This window comes from Bufo bufo, chromosome 2 (assembly GCF_905171765.1).
Source record: "Bufo bufo chromosome 2, aBufBuf1.1, whole genome shotgun sequence".
Classification (NCBI taxonomy): domain Eukaryota; kingdom Metazoa; phylum Chordata; class Amphibia; order Anura; family Bufonidae; genus Bufo; species Bufo bufo.
In genome coordinates this window covers 400533271-400554684 of record NC_053390.1, presented here as the reverse complement: position 1 = coordinate 400554684, position 21414 = coordinate 400533271, and the positions used below count along the sequence as shown (strand labels likewise).

At 44.6% G+C, this 21414-nt stretch overlaps 1 protein-coding gene across 1 annotated transcript; it reads left to right on the top strand.

Annotated features, from left to right (window-relative positions):
• The first annotated feature begins 285 nt into the window (after window positions 1-285).
• On the top strand, window positions 286-9932 carry TOPORS (TOP1 binding arginine/serine rich protein, E3 ubiquitin ligase). The gene is made up of 2 exons (XM_040417253.1): window positions 286-479; window positions 6545-9932. Exons 1-2 carry the CDS (start codon window positions 420-422, stop codon window positions 9509-9511), a joined length of 3027 nt encoding a protein of 1008 aa, XP_040273187.1. The 5' UTR covers window positions 286-419; the 3' UTR covers window positions 9512-9932.
• Window positions 9933-21414: the final 11482 nt, after the last annotated feature.

Here is a 21414-nt window from a genome sequence, read left to right as displayed (position 1 = left end):
GTCCGGTCTTGAACTGGTTAACAAAAGCTGCCCAAATCAGATTCCAGCTTTTCTTTTTCTAAGGAGTTTTAGAAAATAGAAGCAGCAACCTGATTGGCTGCTCCTTACCAGTGAGTAGAGCCCCTGCAGGACTCTGCGGCTGACGAGAAGCATGGGCCCGGCGAGCTGCTCGGCGATGCGTCGCCTCCGTGTAACGTTCCTTCACTATGGCAACGCAGCCCGGAACAGGCAGCGGCCGCGCATGACGTCACTGCACTGAACCCAGGAAGAGGCCACCTTAAAGACCTCCCTCCTGCAGGGGGCAGTCGGCGCTCAGAGCAGTGTCTCCGCGCTCCATTCCCGGGGCTCCCGGTGTGTTTCCTGGAGAGGCGGGTTGTGTAATAGATATGTGACGGGCCGTCATACGGAACAGCTTCAGGATGAGGGAGAAGAGGAGCAAGCGCTTGAGAGCGGGACGGAGAGAGACGGCGCCGGCCCCGGTAGGTAGTCCAGGGTGTACTTACAGCTGGGAGCTCTGCGGTGGCCATTACTGGTCCCAGTGTGTACAGATGGAGATCCGTCACGTCTGGGGCTTTATACTATGTTCCAGGATCATATCCTCTTCAAGATCTCTGCTGGCTGTCCATGAATGGGGACATGCCCTGCCTACAATGTATCCCTTCAGTCTCTGTTGGAGGCTCCCAGTCACATTGACAATAAAATTACAAACTAGGACCACCTGGGCGGAATCTGAGGGACCCCATAATAAGGCGGTGTGTGCGGCTGACCGCTGTGGCTTCCATTCTAATCTATAGGACCTCATTTAGGCCTCATGCACACTGGATCCGTTTTTGGGTCCGTAAAGCACCCATATTGGCCGTGTGCATTCCGCCCTAAAAATGCCTTTTGTGTACACAATTTGCATTTATCACTATGGGATGGCCCAAAATAGTCTCAGAGTGCCCCGTGCAAGCCTGGCCGCCCTTAGCGGTGACTGGCAGGTGGGCATGCGTCCTGCCTACTCTCTGTTTACCCGGATTCTGGACCTGCTCCTGTCTGACATTGAGACCTAGCCCAGGGCAATCCAGCTGTCGGACTACAACCTCCAGCGTGCAGACACGTTTGGCTTTTCCTTTAACTTCCATAGACGTGAATGAAGCATTTTGGGAGTTGTAGTTCCTGTAAAGCTGGAGTGCCGGAGGTTGCAGTATGCCGCCAATGCCCCCTTTAAGTGTTTTTTTTTACTATTTTTCTACAATCGTAGCATGTCTAATGTAAAAATCACATTATTCTATATTTCACCGATGTAACATCTGAGGGCTTGGTCTTTGTGGGACAAGGTGTGGTGTTCATTGGTGCTTTTTTGGGGTACATAAATAACGTTCCTTATTATACAGTGTACAGTGGCGGAAATAATTATTTGACCCCTCACTGATTTTGTAAGTTTGTCCAATGACAAAGAAATGAAAAGTCTCAGAACAGTATCATTTCAATGGTAGGTTTATTGTAACAGTGGCAGATAGCACATCAAAAGGAAAATCGAAAAAATAACTTTAAATAAAAGATAGCAACTGATTTGCATTTCATTGAGTGAAATAAGTATTTGAACCCTCTAACAAAAAAAGACTTAATACTTGGTGGAAAAACCCTTGTTTGCAAGCACAGAGGTCAAACGTTTCTTGTAATTGATGACCAAGTTTGCGCACATTTTAGGAGGAATGTTGGTCCACTCCTCTTTGCAGATCATCTCTAAATCCCTAAGGTTTCGAGGCTGTCTCTGTGCAACTCTGAGCTTGAGCTCCCTCCATAGGTTTTCGATTGGATTAAGGTCCGGAGACTGACTAGGCCACTCCATGACCTTAATGTGCTTCTTCTTGAGCCACTCCTTTGTTGCCTTTGCTGTATGTTTTGGGTCATTGTCGTGCTGGAACACCCATCCACGACCCATTTTCAGTTTCCTGGCAGAGGGAAGGAGGTTGTCGCTCAGGATTTCACGATACATGGCTCCGTCCATTTTCCCGTTTATGCGAATAAGTTGTCCTGTGCCCTTAGCAGAAAAACACCCCCAAAGCAAAATGTTTCCACCCCCATGCTTGACGGTGGGGACGGTGTTTTGGGGGTCATAGGCAGCATTTTTCTTCCTCCAAACACAGCGAGTTGAGTTAATGCCAAAGAGCTCTATTTTGGTCTCATCAGACCACAGCACCTTCTCCCAGTCACTCTCTGAATCATTCAGGTGTTCATTGGCAAACTTCAGACGGGCCTGCACATGTGCCTTCCTGAGCAGGGGGACCTTGCGAGCCCTGCAGGATTTTAATCCATTGCGGTGTAATGTGTTTCCAATGGTTTTCTTGGTGACTGTGGTCCCTGCTAATTTGAGGTCATTAACTAACTCCTCCCGTGTAGTTCTAGGATGCTTTTTCACCTTTCTCAGAACCATTGACACCCCACGAGGTGAGATCTTGCGTGGAGCCCCAGAGCGAGGTCGATTGATGGTCATTTTGTGCTCCTTCCATTTTCGAACAATCGCACCAACAGTTGTCACCTTCTCTCCCAGCTTCTTGCTAATGGTTTTGTAGCCCATTCCAGCCTTGTGCAGGTCTACAATTTTGTCTCTGACATCCTTGGACAGCTCTTTGGTCTTTCCCATGTTGGAGAGTTTGGAGTCTGCTTGATTGATTGATTCTGTGGACAGGTGTCTTTTATACAGGTGACTAGTTAAGACAGGTGTCCTTAATGAGGGTGACTAATTGAGTAGAAGTGTCTAACCACTCTGTGGGAGCCAGAACTCTTAATGGTTGGTAGGGGTTCAAATACTTATTTCACTCAATGAAATGCAAATCAGTTGCTATCTTTTATTTAAAGTTATTTTTTCGATTTTCCTTTTGATGTGCTATCTGCCACTGTTACAATAAACCTACCATTGAAATGATACTGTTCTGAGACTTTTCATTTCTTTGTCATTGGACAAACTTACAAAATCAGTGAGGGGTCAAATAATTATTTCCGCCACTGTATGTATGTGCCTTTTTTGGGGGGGAAAACATGGTTTTATTTTTGTAATAAAATTTATTAACATTTAATAATACATTTTTTCAGTCTTACTAGGGCCCATGGCTTTTATAATGCCCTGGAGACTCTGTGAGAGCGGCCGGCTGTCTATTAGGCACACAGTCATGGCAGGCCCCTGGCTACATTGGCAATGCATCAACACCCCGCCATTGCATTCGCATGGGGCCGATGGTGACAATTAGGGATGAGCGAATAGACTTCGGGCGTACCACTTGGTACCGAACAGTAGAAATCAATTCGGCTCATCGGAGCCAATACATTCTAATACAGTACAGAGCGCTTGCACCGTACAGTATTAGAACGAAGCTTTATGCGAACCAACTTCAGATGTTTCATCCGAAGCCGATTCGCTCATCCCTAGTGACAATAATTATGCCTTCCTTTGAAGGGGTTATCGGTGGAGGGGTCATGTTACTTGGAGAAACCGCTGCGCTCCTGTGAACGTTGTGGCTTGTAACTTCACGTCATTGTCACATGCTTTTGTTAAGATGAGTTCCATTCAAGTGAATGGAACTAATGGACCCCTTACACGTGACGACGACCGAGCAGATTGTCAGGATGGAAGCGTTCCTTCCCAACCATGTGTTTACACGAGCGTTGTGCTCGTTCATCGGGTAATCGGCGGTGCATTTACACCGCCAGATCATGGTTAACAAGTATTACTAGTAATGCTGGCTAGCGATGATCTGTTCAATTGTCGGCCCGTGTAAAGGGCCCTTAAGCTGCAATACCAAGCATAGCCACTATACTAGCTTGTCCGATTGCTGTGGCCCCTTGAAACAGCTGACCCGCGAGGGCGAGAGTTGGGCTACCATCAATCAGATATTGATGACCTATCCTGAGCATGCGTCATCAATATCTAAAGGAACTTTCTGACTGATAACCTATCATCTGGACAGGTCTTCAGTATCTGATTGGTGGGGTCCTACACCTGGGACCCACGGCCTTCTCGCCGCAAGTAACATTAGGTTCATTAGTCATTCAAATGAATGGGGCAAGCACGGAGAAGGCAGTGGCGCTCACAGGAGCACCGATGTCTTCTCAAGGTCATCAGCTAAAAAGTCTCAGAAAACCTCTGTCATTTCTGTACACCGCTGTGGACAGCCACTGTAGTTCTAATATCTGAAATGTGAAGATCATGTGAGCACATGCACAGTGAAAAGTCCCGTAATCTTCTTTATATGTGGTATCTGGGGTTGTTAGCCAAGTAGTTGAGGAGTGAGCGATATACTGCTGTATCAAGAAACTGCAATATAGTGATGTCACTGTTTCTTAATTACAGCTGTATTTTAGTGACGTTGTGGGGTGGTCGCACTTGACAGTGATGACCGCTTCTAAAACGGGTGCTGCATAGGCGCATATTGACGTGTTATGTGCGCCAACGCACACACGTACCGGCCGTGGCGTCCGGCGTACAGTACACGTCAACGCATGGCGCACAACTAAATGGGGTGCCGCTGGTGGGTGAAAGCCCTGTTCACCACTCACTCCCCAGCCTGGGTCTCATTACATGGTGTGGGACAGTGGGGCCACAAGGAGACATAACTATAATATATTAGGGCAACACAGAGACATATATTGTATAAGCCCCATACGGTATAGCGTCTCCTTGTGGCTGCCCCCATACGGTATAGCGTCTCCTTGTGGCTGCCCCCATACGGTATAGCGTCTCCTTGTGGCTGCCCCCATACGGTATAGCGTCTCCTTGTGGCTGCCCCATTACTAAATGAATATTTATGGTGAAATATATATTGTTGTTGTGATTTTTTAAAAATATTATTGGAATATTTTTTATATTCTCCAACCCTAATGCAGACTGCTGACATGAAAGCTACCGCCATGACTGACTTGTGCCTGTGAATCAAAACCGTTCACAGCATTTTCTAGTAGCAGTCATGGTGAAGATGTAACTTTTCAGTCATTCTTGTAAATGGTTAGAATGAAAGAGTAAGGCTACTTTCACACCTGCGTTTAGGTCGGATCCGTCTGGTATGTGCCCAGACGGATCCGCACCTATAATGCAAACGCTTAGATCCGTTCAGAACGGATCCGTTTGCATTACCATGAACAAAAAAAAAAAATTTTTTTATTTTTTTTTGTTCATGATAATGCAAACGGATCCGTTTTGACTTTACATTGAAAGTCAATGAGAGACGGATCCGTTTGAAAATTGAGCCATACTGTGTCAAATTCAAACGGATCCGTACCCATTGACTTAGGCTACTTTCACACTAGCGTTCGGGTGTCCGCTCGTGCGCACCGTTTGAGGGGCTCACGAGCGGCCCCGAATGCATCCGTCTGGCCCCAATGCATTCTCAGTGGAGGCGGATCCACTGAGAATGCATCCGCCTGCCAGCGTTCAGCCTCCGCTCCGCTCAGTGAGCGGACACCTGAACGCCTGGCTCAATCTTCAAGCGGATCCGTTCCCCATTGACTTACAATGTAAAGTCTGAACGGATCCGCTCAGGCTACTTTCATACTTAGAAAATTTTCTAAGTTTTAACGCAGACGGATCCGTTCTGAACGGATGCGAACGCCTGCATTATCGGAGCGGATCCGTCTGATGAAACATCAGACGGATCCGCTCCGAACGCTAGTGTGAAAGTAGCCTTACATTGTAAGTCTGGACGTATCCGTTTGCCTCCGCACGGCCAGGCGGACACCTGAACGCTGCAAGCTGCGTTCAGGTGTCCGCCTGCTGAGCGGAGGACAAACGGAGCCAGACTGATGCATTCTGAGCGGATCCGCATCCATTCAGAATGCATTAGGGCTGGACGGATCCGTTCGGGGCCGCTTGTGAGCCCCTTCAAACGGAACTCACAAGCGGAGCCCCGAACGCTAGTGTGAAAGTAGCCTTAGATGCCCCTGTTGAATCTAGATTGTAAGCCCCACTGGGGAGAGCAAGTGATGATAATGTCTGTAAAGCGCTGTGGAATATGTTGGCGCTATAGAAGTAGGTAAGATAAATACTAAATTGTCATCATGAGTTCAGCAGGAAAATGTTGGGAGGTATGAGTCATTGGCTTTGGGAGCCGAAATTAAACTGAACACTCCTGCCACCTTGTGGTAAGATGGATCATTTTATGTATAGGCTTTTTCAATGGGATTTTGTAATCAGTGTAAAATGCTTACTAATCGTTACATAACTGAGGTTGAAAAAAGCCAGAAGTCTAACCTATAATGATATCGTGTCGATCCAGAAGAAGACACAAACCCAAACAGGGCAGATGCCAATTTCCCTTATTAGGGCGAATAAATTCCTTACTGATCCCAATTGTGGCATTTAGAATAAATTTCTAGACCAGCATTTCATCTCCAGAAATCTAGTGCCCATATTGTGTTTTATGATATTATATGTTATATTATGATTTATTTTTTATTTATTTTTTTAAATACATTTTACTGATAGAGAAATTATACAGGACACACATTCCAAAGTTATGTTGGACTTGTGAAATTCCATACACTTACATGTAATATGCTTGTTTTACAGGTACTTCCATCGCCAGCAGATGACTTCGCAGTGGATAGTGGCATTTCGCCAAAAGCTGGTACAAGTAATAAAATGCAAAGCCAAGGAGCCCCAGCCGATGCCTCTCCTGACTCTAAGTGCCCCATATGCTTGGATCGGTTTGATAATGTTTCCCACCTTGACCGATGTCTGCACAGATTTTGCTTTCGGTGCATCCAAGAATGGGCAAAGAACAAAGCTGAATGTCCACTATGCAAGCAGCCATTCAATTCTATTTTTCATAGTGTTCGTGCTGAAGATGACTTTAAGGAGTATGTCTTGAGACCCACATTAAATGGCTCATTTGGGAGTCCTGATGGACATAGGTTTCGATATCGCACCACTATGACACGGGGCAATTATCTATCCCTGAGATCATTAAGGTCCTCTTCTCGAAGAACATTTTCACCTCCAGACAATGGTGTTCTTTTTGAGGGCATTTCAAATGTGTCCTCGCAACAGAGTGGTAGTGACATTCATCAAATGATGCGAAGACTGGCAACTAGACGGCAGGCCAGTGCTGAGGGGCGGACTATGAGACAGATTCAAGAGCAGGAGCTCATTAACTTTAGGAGAGCACTTTATCGTGCTGGGTTACGTGTCCGAAATATCCAAGATGGAGGTCGCTACCGTGATATATCTGCAGAATTTTTCCGCAGGAACCCTGCATGCCTTCACCGGCTAGTGCCCTGGCTGAAGCGGGAGTTGACTGTATTGTTTGGCTCCCATGGTTCTCTTGTGAACATTGTGCAACACATCATTATGAGGAATGTGACATTGTATGACATGGAAAGTCAGGCTTTTGTAGAGGACTTGCAACCTTTCTTTCTTCACCGTACTAATCACTTCATTCATGAATTAATTAACTTTGCACGTTGCCCTTACAATATTGAAGCTTATGATCAACATGCTAACTATGATTGTCCTGCTCCTTCATATGAAGAAGGAAGCCGATCAGAGTCCTCTGTTATTACAATATCACCTGATGAAGTAAATGCTAGAGAGCCAGATGTACCTTCATCTTCTCTTGATGTTGGACAAGCTCCTTGGGATGATGAAACACCAGGACCTTCCTACACCTCTGTGGATAGGCCAGTATCTTGGTCAGCAGACATCTCGGATGAACAGCCATCAAGTAGTAGACCGACTGCCAGTGATGCGAAAAGTGCCAATAAAAATGTACAGGACCAGACTGTCGGTCCAGATGACTGTGTCATAGTAGGCTTTGTTAAACCTCTGGCAGAAAGAACCCCAGAACTTGTGGAACTGTCTTCTGATTCAGAAGGGTCTCTTTGTGAAGTCAAGATTGAGGAGGCTAAAAAGCCTCAAATCAAGCCATTTACCTTGATTGACAGTAGTGGGTCAAGTAGGTCATCTTCTCCTTTGTCATCACTCTCAAGTGAAAAAAATACATTGAAAATTAGCCAAAAGCATAATACATCAGGAGAAAAATCCCATTCCAAAAAAAAGGAGCACAAACCAAAGGTTGTCTCTTCCAGAAATGGATCTAGAAAAGATAAAGTGTGTTTATTCAACAGTGAATCTTCAAGACATAGGACGCGGTCCCAAAGCTCAGATTGTTTCTCCCGGTCATCTCGTAATAAGTCTTATGAGAGTCACAGCAGAAAGGACCGCAAAAACAGCCCAAGAAATAAAAAATCTCCAGATAAGAGCCGGCACAGAAGTTGGAGAGAAAAAAGGAGGTCCAGGTCTAGAGACAGGAGTTCATCATGGCGAAGTCAGACTGTGTCATTGACAAGTGAAAGCTCAAGAGAAAGAGGTGGTTCTCGCTCTGCAAGTAGAAACCTTAGAGGACGATCACGGAGCCGTGACAGTGATGTTGACTATGCTGCAGACAACTATCGGAGTACTTATCAATGGGAGTACACTTACTATAGCCGAAATCGAGACAGAGATGGCTATGAGAAATCCTTTAGGAAACATGCGCGTGGTAAAGGTCGTTATTCTAGACCTTCTTCCAGTCCAGAGTATCGGGTGCAGTCTTACGCTGGAAGAAAAGATTTGAAAAGAAAAAAGGGAAGCGCTTCTACTAAACAGCACCACCGTGATAGATATCGATCGAGAAGCCGTTCATGCAGTAGAACAAATACATCTGGGGCAAGCCTACACAATGACAAACCTAGTGGAAAGAGGAAGTACAAAACTCGCCATTTGGAGAGAAAAGAAGAAGAAGAACGCAATCGGGAAGTGGAGGCCAAGCAAGAAAACACAAAGACCTACAAGGATGATCTGACTGAAACATCTTCTAATGAGCGAAAGCGGAGGAAAAAAACACGAAGTCCTAGCGTTGAAATAGTATATGAAGGGAAAGCCACAGAAAGTTCAAGATGTCACAAGAAGAAAAAGAAGAAGAAGCACAAGAAGAAGCATAGGCGCGAACATCCTGCCAACTCAACAGTGGCTTCTCCCATTATTATTACAATCGATAGTGACAGTGATGTTCCAACTGTAACGGAGGCCTCAACAAGTGACAAAAAATCTGCTACGCCTGAGAAAAGTCAAGATTGGGACCTTGTGCGGTCAGAACCCAGCCAGTCACCATCTACCTCTGCCACAGCAAACCTCACCGAGCCAGTGAGTGTAGAACCAGCAGGTCCCACATCCAAGGACTCTGATATAATTTCAAGCAATGGACATTTGGATGCTGCCACCGGCATATTAGATGGTTTGCATTTTGATGATAGCTCTGATGAGCCAGCTCTTCCAACCACCAGTAGTCCAGCTAAAATCCATTCTCCACCTTGTGAAGAAACAGCCATGACTGAACTACCTCTGCCAGACTTTAAGTCAGAACAGCAGAGTGCAACATCCACAGAACCTACTTTTTTAATGGACACCCATGAAAACTTTTCTGAAAACTCTCAAGAAATATTTGCTGAAACAATCAGTGATTTACTGGAAAGTATGGCTGCCCCCTCAGTTTTATGACCTTGTCTATTCTGATTAAATTATAAAGACACATTCACCTCAGAACAATTTTTTACAAATACCTGACTTATTACTATGTTTTCTAACTATTCTGACCACAGACAAGCTGCGTGAAGTTCATGTATGGGTGCACCTTACATCATTATTGAGAGTATCTGTTGGTATCTTTGCTGGGTAAGGATTACCCATTAGACTGTACCTTCAACTTCGAGATTTTAGTTCTTACTTCAGAATTTTTTGCTGATTAACTTAATAGTCATTTAAGTGCTACAGTGCTCCAAATCGAATGTTATTGTTTAAAGGCGTCGTCTGAGATTTTGATATTGGTGACCAATCCTTAGGCCCCCTGCACACGAACGTGTGCTTCGTGTTGCCGTATTGCGGATCCGCAATACACGGGTGCCGTTCCGTGGGCAATCCGCATCACGGATGCGGACCCATTTACTTGAATGGTTCCGCAAATCCGCACATGCAGAACGCAAGCACGGAATGGAACCCTACGCAAGCACGGAACGGAACACTACGGAAGCACTACAAAGTGCTTCTGTGGGGTTTCGTCCCGTTCTTCCGTTCCGCGAAAAGATAGAACATGTCCTATCTTTTTGCGGACCCATTAAAGTGAATGGGTCCGCGATCCGCTGCGGCTGCCCCACGGACTGTGTTCGTGCATTGCGGCCCGCAATTTGTTGGCCGCAGCACGACCACGGGGTGCACACGTTCGTGTGTAGGGGGATCGGTCATCAATATCCAGTTGGTGGGGGTTCGACTCCTAGCACAGCACGATCAGCTGTTTGAAGAGACTGGCGCTCCTGTGATGCCCTGCCCTTGTCTAGGCCATTGAAGTTACATGGCCTTGGCGCAGCTCAGTCCCATTTATATGAATGGGGCTGAGGTGCAATACCAAGCACAGCCATCATTTAATTGATGGCGCTGTGCTTGAAAAGCTGTGAGGGCAATTGATCGGTCGGGGTGCCGGCAGTCTAGCCCACACTGATCACATACATATTGATGATCTATCCTGAGGATAGGTCATCCATTATAACCCCTTTAAAGTATACCCGTCCTGTCAAGCGACTTTAGAATAGGCAATTGCGTGTGAGTAATAACACCATATTTGGCCATTATACTTTTATATTCTGCATTTTCCCTGCAGGCCCGATCTTGTCAGTTTTTCCTACACTCAATTTAGAATCTAGCAGACTAAAAGTTCATATTCTCACTCCTCCTGAGGGATAAAAAGTACTACAAAAGATATACTACTTTCCCAGGCCTCTACCTAGTGCCATGAACAGTTCAGCATGGGCAAAACTGCTGACATTCCCTTTAACTATAAAGATACATGAGGAAAAAGGTATGCTGTGAAATGAATCTGCAAAGAATTCTGAACCTCGAATTGAAGGGATGTCGGTAGTTGGAGGCACACTTAGGTTGTGCAAGATTAGAATTTTTTATTTTTTTTTCCTCCAAAAAGTGCACCTCTGTTGTCCATAGGCTGTTTTGCAAAGCCCCAGAACCTTTTTCTTGCCACATCTGAAAAGTAGCGAGAAACCTAAAAATCTGCAAATTATGGCATGTGCCATAATGTGCAACTTAATTACGCCACAATAGTGGTAATTGGGCTTAATGAATGCCCCTCGTATACTCTCTCACATCAGTGATGACCCACTTGAATTATGTTCCCTGGATAAGCTGTGTCTGTGTTGCAGAATTATTTATCAAGACATGTCAGCCATTTTATGATGTTTTCTATATATTTAGAAGGTAAAATGTGCTGTTTTAAGATCTGTAAATATATTTGTCTACAAGAGGCAAGGTACCTTATTGGTCATTTCAGAAATGTCTGGATTTTCTGGTAGATATGTTTTAAGTGGGGCTAAAACCTGGCAAAATGATTTGAAGGCAACATGTTATTGAGGGGCTGGGCAGATTATGTTTTATGGGAAGATATTCCGTATAATTTATACATTTTGTATCTCTACTCATTCTGGGATTTGTAGTCAAGCAGGCGGTCCTATCAGTGACTGACAGTCTTCCCCCTATTACTGTGTATACAGAGATAGGACCGTCTCCTCCATACAGCTAAGGCTACTTTCACACTAGCATTCGGGGCTCCGCTTGTGAGCTCCGTTTGAAGGCTCTCACAAGCGGCCCCGAACGGATCCGTCCAGCCCTAATGCATTCTGAGTGGATGCGGATCCGCTCAGAATGCATCAGTTTGGCACCGTTTGTCCTCCGCTCAGCAGGCGGACACCTGAACGCAGCTTGCAGCGTTCGGGTGTCCGCCTGGCCGTGCGGAGGCAAACGGATCCGTCCAGACTTTCAATGTAAGTCAATGGGGACGGATCCGTTTGAAGATGACACTATATGGCTCAATCTTCAAACGGATCCGTCCCCCATTGACTTTCAATGTAAAGTCAAAACGGATCCGTTTGCATTATCATGAACAAAAAAAAAAAAAAAATTTTTTTTTTTTTTTTGTTCATGGTAATGCAAACGGATCCGTTCTGAACGGATCTAAGCGTTTGCATTATAGGTGCGGATCCGTCTGTGCAGATACCAGACGGATCCGCACCTAACGCAGGTGTGAAAGTAGCCTATCTCTGTATACACAGTAATAGGGGGAAGACTGTCAGTCACTGATAGGACCGCCTGCTTGACTACAAAGCCAAGAGTGAGCAGAAATGTATATGAATGAACTACAAGTTTTACTGAATATATTCCTCTAAAATTATATATCAGTCTGCTCAGCTCCTCCTGCTGCCTTCAGCTCAGATGTCATGTTCAATGTGACAGGTTCCCTTTTAAGCTTGACATTTACTTTAAATAGTTCCCATATACTTACATGCTTGGCTGGGCTGAGTATGCATGTGTTCTAAATGGATTAACCTCTGCCAGATGCCACTGACGATGGCTTATCTTCCTTGAGAACAAAAGGATTGGGAATATAGAAGTCAAACGTCCTTCTCTTACTCTACACACGTACACACACGTACACACACACACACACACACACACACACACACACACGTACACACACACACGTTGACAGGCTCAGCAGACCTAAACAGGACCTGTCTACTCTCCTGACCGATCTGTTTTAGCAACTACTTGCATCCCCCTTGTAATAACAATTCTGAATCCTCTGTTCTATAACTCAATGATGTGCCTTTTATTATTCCTGCTAGAAGTTCTGAATGAGTTACTAACAGTTTACTATGAAGGTCCTGATGAGTGCTACCAGTTGCAAGTGTTTCCTTGCACGGTCTGATCAGTGTTGACAGTGTCAGATTGCGCAGGGACACACACCAACGCCGATCTGGACCTTCATTGAAAAGTGCTAGCAATTCATTCGCGAGTTCTAGTAGGAATAATAAAGGAATGGCACCCCACAGTCATGAGAATACATGCTCTAGAATTATGACATGGTGAATGCAAGTAGTTTCTAAGGTCCCGGTCACGGATGTGTGCTATGTTTTCCATGGACAGCACATGGATCCATTTATTTTAACGTGTATGTTCACGCTTCACTGGTTTTCCACAGACCATACGTCAGTGGAAAAACAAAGGAGGCATGCAGTAGGTTGGTCCAAGATGTGGACATGACCATTGAAGTCTATGGGTCCGTGACCATTGGTAAGAGATGCTCTGTAAAGCAGTTTACATGAAAATCATATGAGACAGGGACCAAACAGAGTCTTCACACATGAAACGCTGACGGCCTTTAAACGGACATAAAAGGAGGAGAGGATACAGGTCCGAATGAAAGCAAATATGCGGTTAGCTTTTATTATGTGCTGAACATGTACTTGTATTTTCTCTTGAAGAAAATAAAAAAGAACAAAAAGTCTTCAAGAAAAAGCAGTCCAGTTGTTGCTAGCGATAGCCCATGCCCTGGATGAATGAGACCCTGCAGACACATTGTATGTGTGAGTACATCCAGAGTGTAGAGCTCCTATCTCACCGACCGCACAGTGTGGCCAGAGCAAAGACCCTCACCGTTGTGTTCTGGGCACGTGACCTGTCATACGTGTGGCATGCAACCGCTGTAGCAATCATGTGTCCTATAATAAAACGGTTGCTGATGCCGGAAGATCCAAGACCTGTGGAGCCAGAACATAGTGGCGGGGATCAGGTAGGGCTACTTTCACACTCAAACGGATCCGTTTGTATTATCTTTAACATAGCCAAGACGGATCCGTCTTGAACACCATTGAAAGTCAATGGAGGTCGGATCCGTTTTCTATTGTGCCAGATTGTGTCAGTGAAAACGGATCCGTCCCCATTGACTTACATTGTGTGCCAGGACGGATCCGTTTGGCTCAGTTTAATCAGACGGGCACTAAAACGCTGCAGGCAGTGTTTTGGTGTCCGACTCCAGAGCGGAATGGAGGCTGAACGGAGGCAAACTGATGCATTCTGAACGGTTCCTTTTCCATTCAGAATGTATTAGGGCAAAACTGATCCGTTTTGGACCGTTAAGCCCTGAACGGATCTCACAAACGGAAAGCCAAAACGCGAGTGTGAAAGTAGCCTATGTTTGATCACCGCCGCTGGTCCGGCCAGGACTATGGGGTCTGTTGAAAAACCCCTTAAAGGTACGTAGGCTCCCAAGATTTGTTCAGCCCTGTATATAATGTATGTATTTTTTATACATTCTTTCCTCGTAAGTGTAGATCATGTCCCATTTAGCATGTAAAATACACATGCTGGATATTTTTTTCCGTCTTTCTTTGATTTGTCTTGGTTACTATAGCCCTAATATGGCCCCCAATAGAAAATTCCATCAACATACAGAAATATGGCTGTGTGAAAAGCCTGCATTGTCTAGGTACCTTCCAAATACTGAACTAATATGGATGGCCCATACATTTATTGTGCATTAGACCATATTTTGGGAAGTGTTATCCTTTTTATTCCTTGCGGCCTTTTCCACTTAACTTAGTGCTGTGTCCTCCTTTAAAGTCTGCTTGTCATTTTTTTGGCGCTGTTTTCTGAGTGTTTCTGCCTCAAAATCGGCTCCGAAACAGCCTTCCATTCATTTCAATGGGAAGCAGCACTTGTTTTTTTGTTTTAGAATTGTAAAAAAGTAACGTGGGGGTAGCAACATTCCCTATCTTGGTGCAGAATCAGCGCTTAGTCTTCCATTGAAATGAATAGGAAGGTGAAAAAACAGTCCATGTGTTTTTTTTTTTCTCGAGCAGATCTGCTTCAAAAACCTCAAACTGAAAATTCAGCTTTGAATTTAATACCCATTGGTTAAAAAAGACTCCTCAAAAACCATGTTTTTTGGCACTGAAAAAAAGCAGACTCTGCTTTTTTTTTTTTTAAGCGTGTTTTTCCAAAAACAGTCTTGTGAATTGGCCCTTACACACTCAGAAGCAGGAGTGCAGTGTAGGACATTATACAGCAATGCTGGGGTGAGAAAGTAAAACTAAAGCAGCAGCATGGCTTTTGTGTCTGTGCCTCTCTAATGAGTGAATTACCGGTGGGGAGGAGTCTGATAAGTGGAGAAAGAGGCAAATCCTGCTGATTTATTGGACGTCCACAGCAAATCCCTGTATATCTTCAGGATATCCAAGCAGACATTAGATAATTATAAGCACACTGGATCTGGTTCAAGGATCAGCAACCTTCGGCACTCCAGCTACTGTGAAACTACAACTCCCAGCATGCACACTTGCTCAACCATTCTTTTAATTCCCCTAAAAATGAAAGGATTCTGGGAGTTGTAGTTTCAGAACAGCTACAGTGCCAGAGTTTCATCAGAGTAGATGTGTGGCTTTTTTTTTTTTTTTATGTACCACTTTTACAGTAATGCAAAATTTGAATGTCTAGTTCATACACTCAGGGCTCTCAAAGCAAAAAAGCAGCGCCATGAAAACAGTGTGGGAGTCATAGGTTTTGTCCAACATTTAACACAAATTATCTGTTTTAATGTGATTTATACGTTAAGCCAATGCCCCCAACAGATGCCATACAATGGCATCCATCACTGGGATCCTTTTTTAAAAGCAAAAAGTATCCGTTTAAAGGGGTTTTGCCATCACATACAATGGGGGCATATCGCTAGGATATGCTAACATTGTCTGATGGGTGCGGGTCCCACCTCTGGGACCCGCACCTACAAGGAGAACGAAGCAGGGAAAGTAGCAGGGGCCGCGCACGCACAGTGCGCTCCCATTCGCTTGTATGGGAGCAGCGCTTGGTGGTGGCCCGACCCCGGGTCCTCCAGTCACAACTCTCTTGCTCCGTTCTTGTTGTGTGTACATGCTTTCCACCATTTATTATGCATCTCGCGTGACAATGATGGCATGACATAATGGGAAATAGGCATGACATAGTGGGAAAGGGGCATGGCTCAAAATTGCAAACAATAAGTGGTGTAAAGTTAGACACAAGTGTCTACAGATGCGCCAAATATACAATCCAGCCTGAGCCACTGTGATGAAGCTGGCGCAGTTTTAATACAGTTTAGTCTACATTTACACTATCTAACGATTAGAGAACTAGTCAGTCTGCCCCAGTCTATAAAGTTACATTTTCCATAAGTATATGGAAGTATATTTGTGTAGCTGTGTAAACTTTAAAAGGTTTTTCAAAGATGTTAATACTTCCTATCCTCGTGATGGGTCATCAGTATCTGTCCGGTGGAGTTCCGCCAATTCAGCTGTTTGAGAAGGCACCGCCGCAGACTTCTGTGTGTACATTGTATAGCGGCTGTGCTTGGTATCACGCTTTGCCCTATTCACTTCAATAGGGCTGATCTGCACGTAGGCCACATGACCGATAACTGTGTCCTTGCTGGCCTAGAGGAGGCCGCAGCACTAATGCAGGGTTTTGGGTGTTGAACTCTCCCACCGGTCAGATACTCATGACCTTTCCAGAGGATAGATCATCAGTAATAAATCTTGAAAAACCCATTTAAGCCTAGCAGGAAACTGCCTCCCGGATGTACAAGCACTAGTGTGAAAGTAGCCTAAGGGCTTGTTCACACGAATGTGCTGTGTTTTGCAGTCCGAAAATTGCGGAGCTGCAAAACACGAATGCCGCCCGTTTGCCTTCCGCAATTTGCAGAACGGAAAGGACGGCCCTTTTATAGAAATGCCTATTCTTGTCCGCAAAATGGACAAGAATAGGACATGATCTATAATTTTTGCGGGGCCACGGAACGGAGCAACGGATGTGGACAGCACACAAAGTGCTATGCGCATCTTTTGCGGCCCCATTGAAGTGAATGGGTCCGCACCCAAGCCGCAAAAAATGCGGCTCGGATGCCGAACCAAACCACTGTCATGTGAATGAGCCCTAACTTTGTAAATACATTGCAGTACTTATCTTGCCAAGTTAATACCTTTTAATTTACAATAGGGCATTTCTGCTGGTTGTTATTGGAAACGGTCAACAAGCTTGTCAGACAGACCCTAACTGCTCATAAAGTGCACCTAGTGTATTCCTAGATTAGATTATTGCATAGAACCTGGTGTCAAGTCTGGACTTCCCTTTGGCTACTTCCACACTTGCGGCAGAGTGAACGGATCCTGCAATCTGCATGCAAACGGACAGCATTTGTAGACTGATGCGGATCCGTCTCACAAATGCATTGCAAGAACAGATCCGTTTGTCATATGGACAAACGGATCAGTTTCTATTTTTTTCACGTTTTTAAAGGTCTGCGCATTTTTAAAGGTCTCCGGCACCAATACATTCCTATGGAAAAATATGCCGGATCCGGCATTCAGGCAAGTGTTCAGTTTTTTGGGCCGGAGATGAAACCGCAGCATGCTGCAGTATTATCTCCGCCCTGAACAGTCAATATGACTGAACTGAAGATATCCTGAACTGATTGCTCTCCATTCAGAATGCATTGGGATAAAACTGATCAGTTCTTTTCCGGTATAGAGCCCCTAGGACGGAACTCTATGCCAGAAAAGAAAACCGCTAATGTGAAAGTACCCTTAAAGAGCAACTGCACATATCAAAGGTGACCTCTCAAAAGTTTTGGCTGGAGTGGTCCGAGCACCAAGTTCCCCCGCTAATCTCTAAAACAAGCAGTTAAATCAAAGCACTCAGCTGAGCGCTGAAGTCAACCTCAATAGAAAGTCTGAGACAGTCTTCAGCAGTGAGGAGAGACGCTGCTCAGCTGGGCACTTTTTATTAGCGATTGGTGGGGTCTTGGCGCTTGGTCCCCCACCAATCATGGCCTTTTATGTCGCTATGTGCAGTTATTCTTTAAGAAATTGAGTAACTTTGAAAAAACTGTTGATTACTTACAGAGAGGAACAGAAGTATTTGAACACCCTGCGATTTTGCAAGTTCTCCTACTTAGAAATCATGGAGGGGTCTGAAATTCACATTGTAGGTGTATTCCCCCTCTGAGAGACAGAATAAAAAAAAAAAAAGGAATTCACATTGTATGATTTTATAATGTATTTGTCTTGCACTGCTGAACATAAGTATTTGAACACCTGAGAAAATGAGTGTTAATATTTGGTACATTTCCTGTAGTTCTTGACCAGGTTTGCACACACTGCAACAGGGATTTTGGCCCACTCCTCCACACAGATCTCCTCTAGATCTGTCAGGATTCGGGGCTGTCACTGAGCAACACAGAGTTTCAGCTCCCTCCAAAGATGTTCTATTGGATTTAGGTCTGGAGATTGGCTAGGCCACTCCAGAACCTTGATATGCTTCTTACGGAGCCACTCCTTGGTTATCCTGGCTGTGTGCTTCGGGTCGTTGTCATGTTGTAAGACCCAGCCACGAACCATCTTCAATGCTCTGACTGAGGGAAGGAGGTTGTTGCTCAAAATCTCACAATAAATGGCCCCATTCATCCTCCCCTTAATACAGTGCAGTCGCCCTGTCCCCTTTGCAGAAAAGCACCCCCAAAGCATGATGTTACCACCCCCATGCTTCACAAGAGGGATGGTGTTCTTGGGATGCAACTCATCCTTCTTTTTCCTCCAAACACGACGAGTAAAGTTTAGACCAAAAAGTTCTACTTTGGTCTCATCTGACCCCATGACTTTCTCCCATGCCTCTGGATCATCCAGATGGTCATTGGCAAACTTCAGACAGGCCTCGACATGTGATGACTTGAGCAGGGGAACCTTCCGTGCAATGCATGATTTGAAACCATGACGGCGTAGTGTTCTACCGACAGTGACCTTTGAAACTGTGGTCCCAGCTCTCTTCATGTCATTGACCAGCTCCTCCTCCCTTGTAGTTCTGGGCTTATCAGTGATACCCCACGAGGTGAGATCTTGCATGGAGCTCCAGTTCGAGGGAGACTGACAGTCGTCTTTAGCCTCTTCCATTTTCTAACAATTGCTCCAACAGTTGATTTATTTTCACCAAGCTGCTTGGCAATTGCCCCGTAGCCCTTTCCAGCCTTGTGGAGGTCCAAAACTTTTGACAGCTCTTTGGTCTTGCCCATGGTAGTAGTTGGCGTCTGACTGTGGGGTAGACAGAGGTCTTTAAAGAGCTCAGACAGGTGCTACTAAGTTAGATTAATGAGTGGAGTAGAGGTGGACTTTTTAAAGGCACAGTAACAGGTCTTTGACAGAATTCTTGCTGTTTCTCAGGTGTTCAAATACTTATGTTCAGCAGTGGAAGACAAATACATTCTTTAAAAATCATACAATGTGATTTTCTGAATTTTATTTATTTTATTCTGTTTCTCAGAGTGGGAATTCACCTACAATGTGAATTTCGGACCCCTCCATGATTTCTAAGTGGGAGAACTTGCAAAATCGCAGGGTGTTCAAATACTTATTTTCCTCACTATATCTTATAAGAAAACCCTTTTGTGTTCTATAGTTCATTGCTGCACTCACAAGAGGTTGTTCTGGTGATTTGCATTAAAGGGGTTGAACTTGTCAACTCTGCCAAGTGATGGTCTATCCTTGTGTAAAGCAGAACAGCTGATTGCTGGGGGTGCAGTGTGTTGGAGCCCCGCAGATCAGATAGTAATGGCCTATTGTGATGACAGACTATCGCTTTAAATAGCTATCTATCTATATCATATACTATTTAAACTACAAAATGTCAAAGTTGCACTTAAAAAAACAAAAAAAGCTGCATTCTGGTGCTCACTCTTGGGAAGGAAAGTAAATAAAATCTAAATCTGCCCGTTTATGCAGCCATCGGGGTACTTTCACACTAACGGCAAGGAACTCCAGTAGGTGTACAACCTGTTGGATCCGTGCTGCTGCTAGTGCACGCATGCCCCCGGACTACCGCTCTGGCCCCATTGTTTGCCGTACTGCTGCTGTAACTCCGGCCCGCCCCCGTTCTAGTCAATGGGGCCGGAGCGGTAGTCCGGAGGCACGCGTGCACTAGCGGCAGCACGGATCCGCAGGAACAGCCTGCCGGAGTTCCTTGCTGCTAGTCTAAAAACTAGCCTCTGATGGTGTTTTTTCGTGTTAGTTTTTTTAGGATGAAGCTTTCAGTATTCTCATAAGATGTAAATATGTAATTCTGCCTTCCAGTGTGTATATACTGTGAAATAATGCTTTTCTTTTTTGTGTACTTTTCTGTAATTTTTCTAATGTAATTACCTTACCTGCATTGTGTGGAACATCTTAAACGGACATTGGATGTTTCTTATAGCTATTATTAAGTAAAAACTAGGCTATATCATCTTGTTGTTTTTTTTAAAGAAACTTTTAAGGGGTTTTCCGAGATTACTATGGTATACAGTATAGCATATACTCATGGACGTGTTTTGTATTTTTTCCCCATTTGGGCTCTCCTGACACATTCTCATTATGTCACTGGTTTGTTTCAGTCCTGTATGTAGCACTTCCTGGTGTTGTATCCAACCAAACCCATGATGCACTTCTCCTTTCTCTCCCACACAGTCCCTAACAACGCCCAGCTAGTTACCAACACTCCCCTAATATTATCCCTGTTGCTGCTTTCAGACACCCATGGACATAGCATCAGAGGAAATAAAGAGCAGCACTGTCATGTGACCACATCCCAGAACGGAAGATATATATTCACCAGTATGATATATTGTGGAGCAGCTACTTGGAGATCCCAGGTTGTACTCGCCACCATCATGTCTCCTTCTCCTAATATAAATAAAGCTTTCTTTTTTTTTAGTCCAGGACAGACGTTGTGGTAGGTTTGATTAATATGGAGCATGAACCTTAGCATAGTTGTATTGGTAAGTGTGAGGATACATTTAACCCCTTGAGAATATGTGTCACTTATGTACTGCGCAGCCTGAAGGGCGTTAAGGACCAGCACCATACTATTACGGAGCTGGGATTGGGCGGGCACAGAAGATGTGCCTGTTTTGATCTTAGCAGGGCCAAGGCTGTTCTTGTGGTATTCACTGGCATCGGATGATGCAGGGAATGCTGATCACTGCATCTGAGGGGTTTACAGATAGAGGAGTCTCACTGTATCGGCTCCCAGTGTTGTGATCGTAGGGTACTGATTGATGCCATGGCACCTGCCAGCTATGAAGACCCAGCTACCAGGAAGCTGACCGTTTCAGTACAATGGAGCATGTATTGTACTGTACTGAAGCTGCGACCAACCTGTCAAAAGTTGAAGTCCCCATTGTGAGACTAAAATAAAGTTTTATAAAAAAAAAAAAAACTCCCTTCCCTTCATCTAACCATTTACTATTTTAAAAAGATTAGATGTAGGATGTAGATTTTTTTTTTTTAAAAAATAGGTATTGCTGGGTCCATAACTATTGGCTCTATAAAGATATCACATGATGTACCACGCCAGGTGAATGGCATAAAAAAATAAAATAAAATCCCAAAACAGCCATTTTTTTTTTTTTTTAGGTCTCCTTGCCTCCCAAAAAATATCAAGCAATCAAAAAGTTGTATGTACCCTAATATATCGATTTTAAAAAATTCACCTTCTCTTGGGAAAAA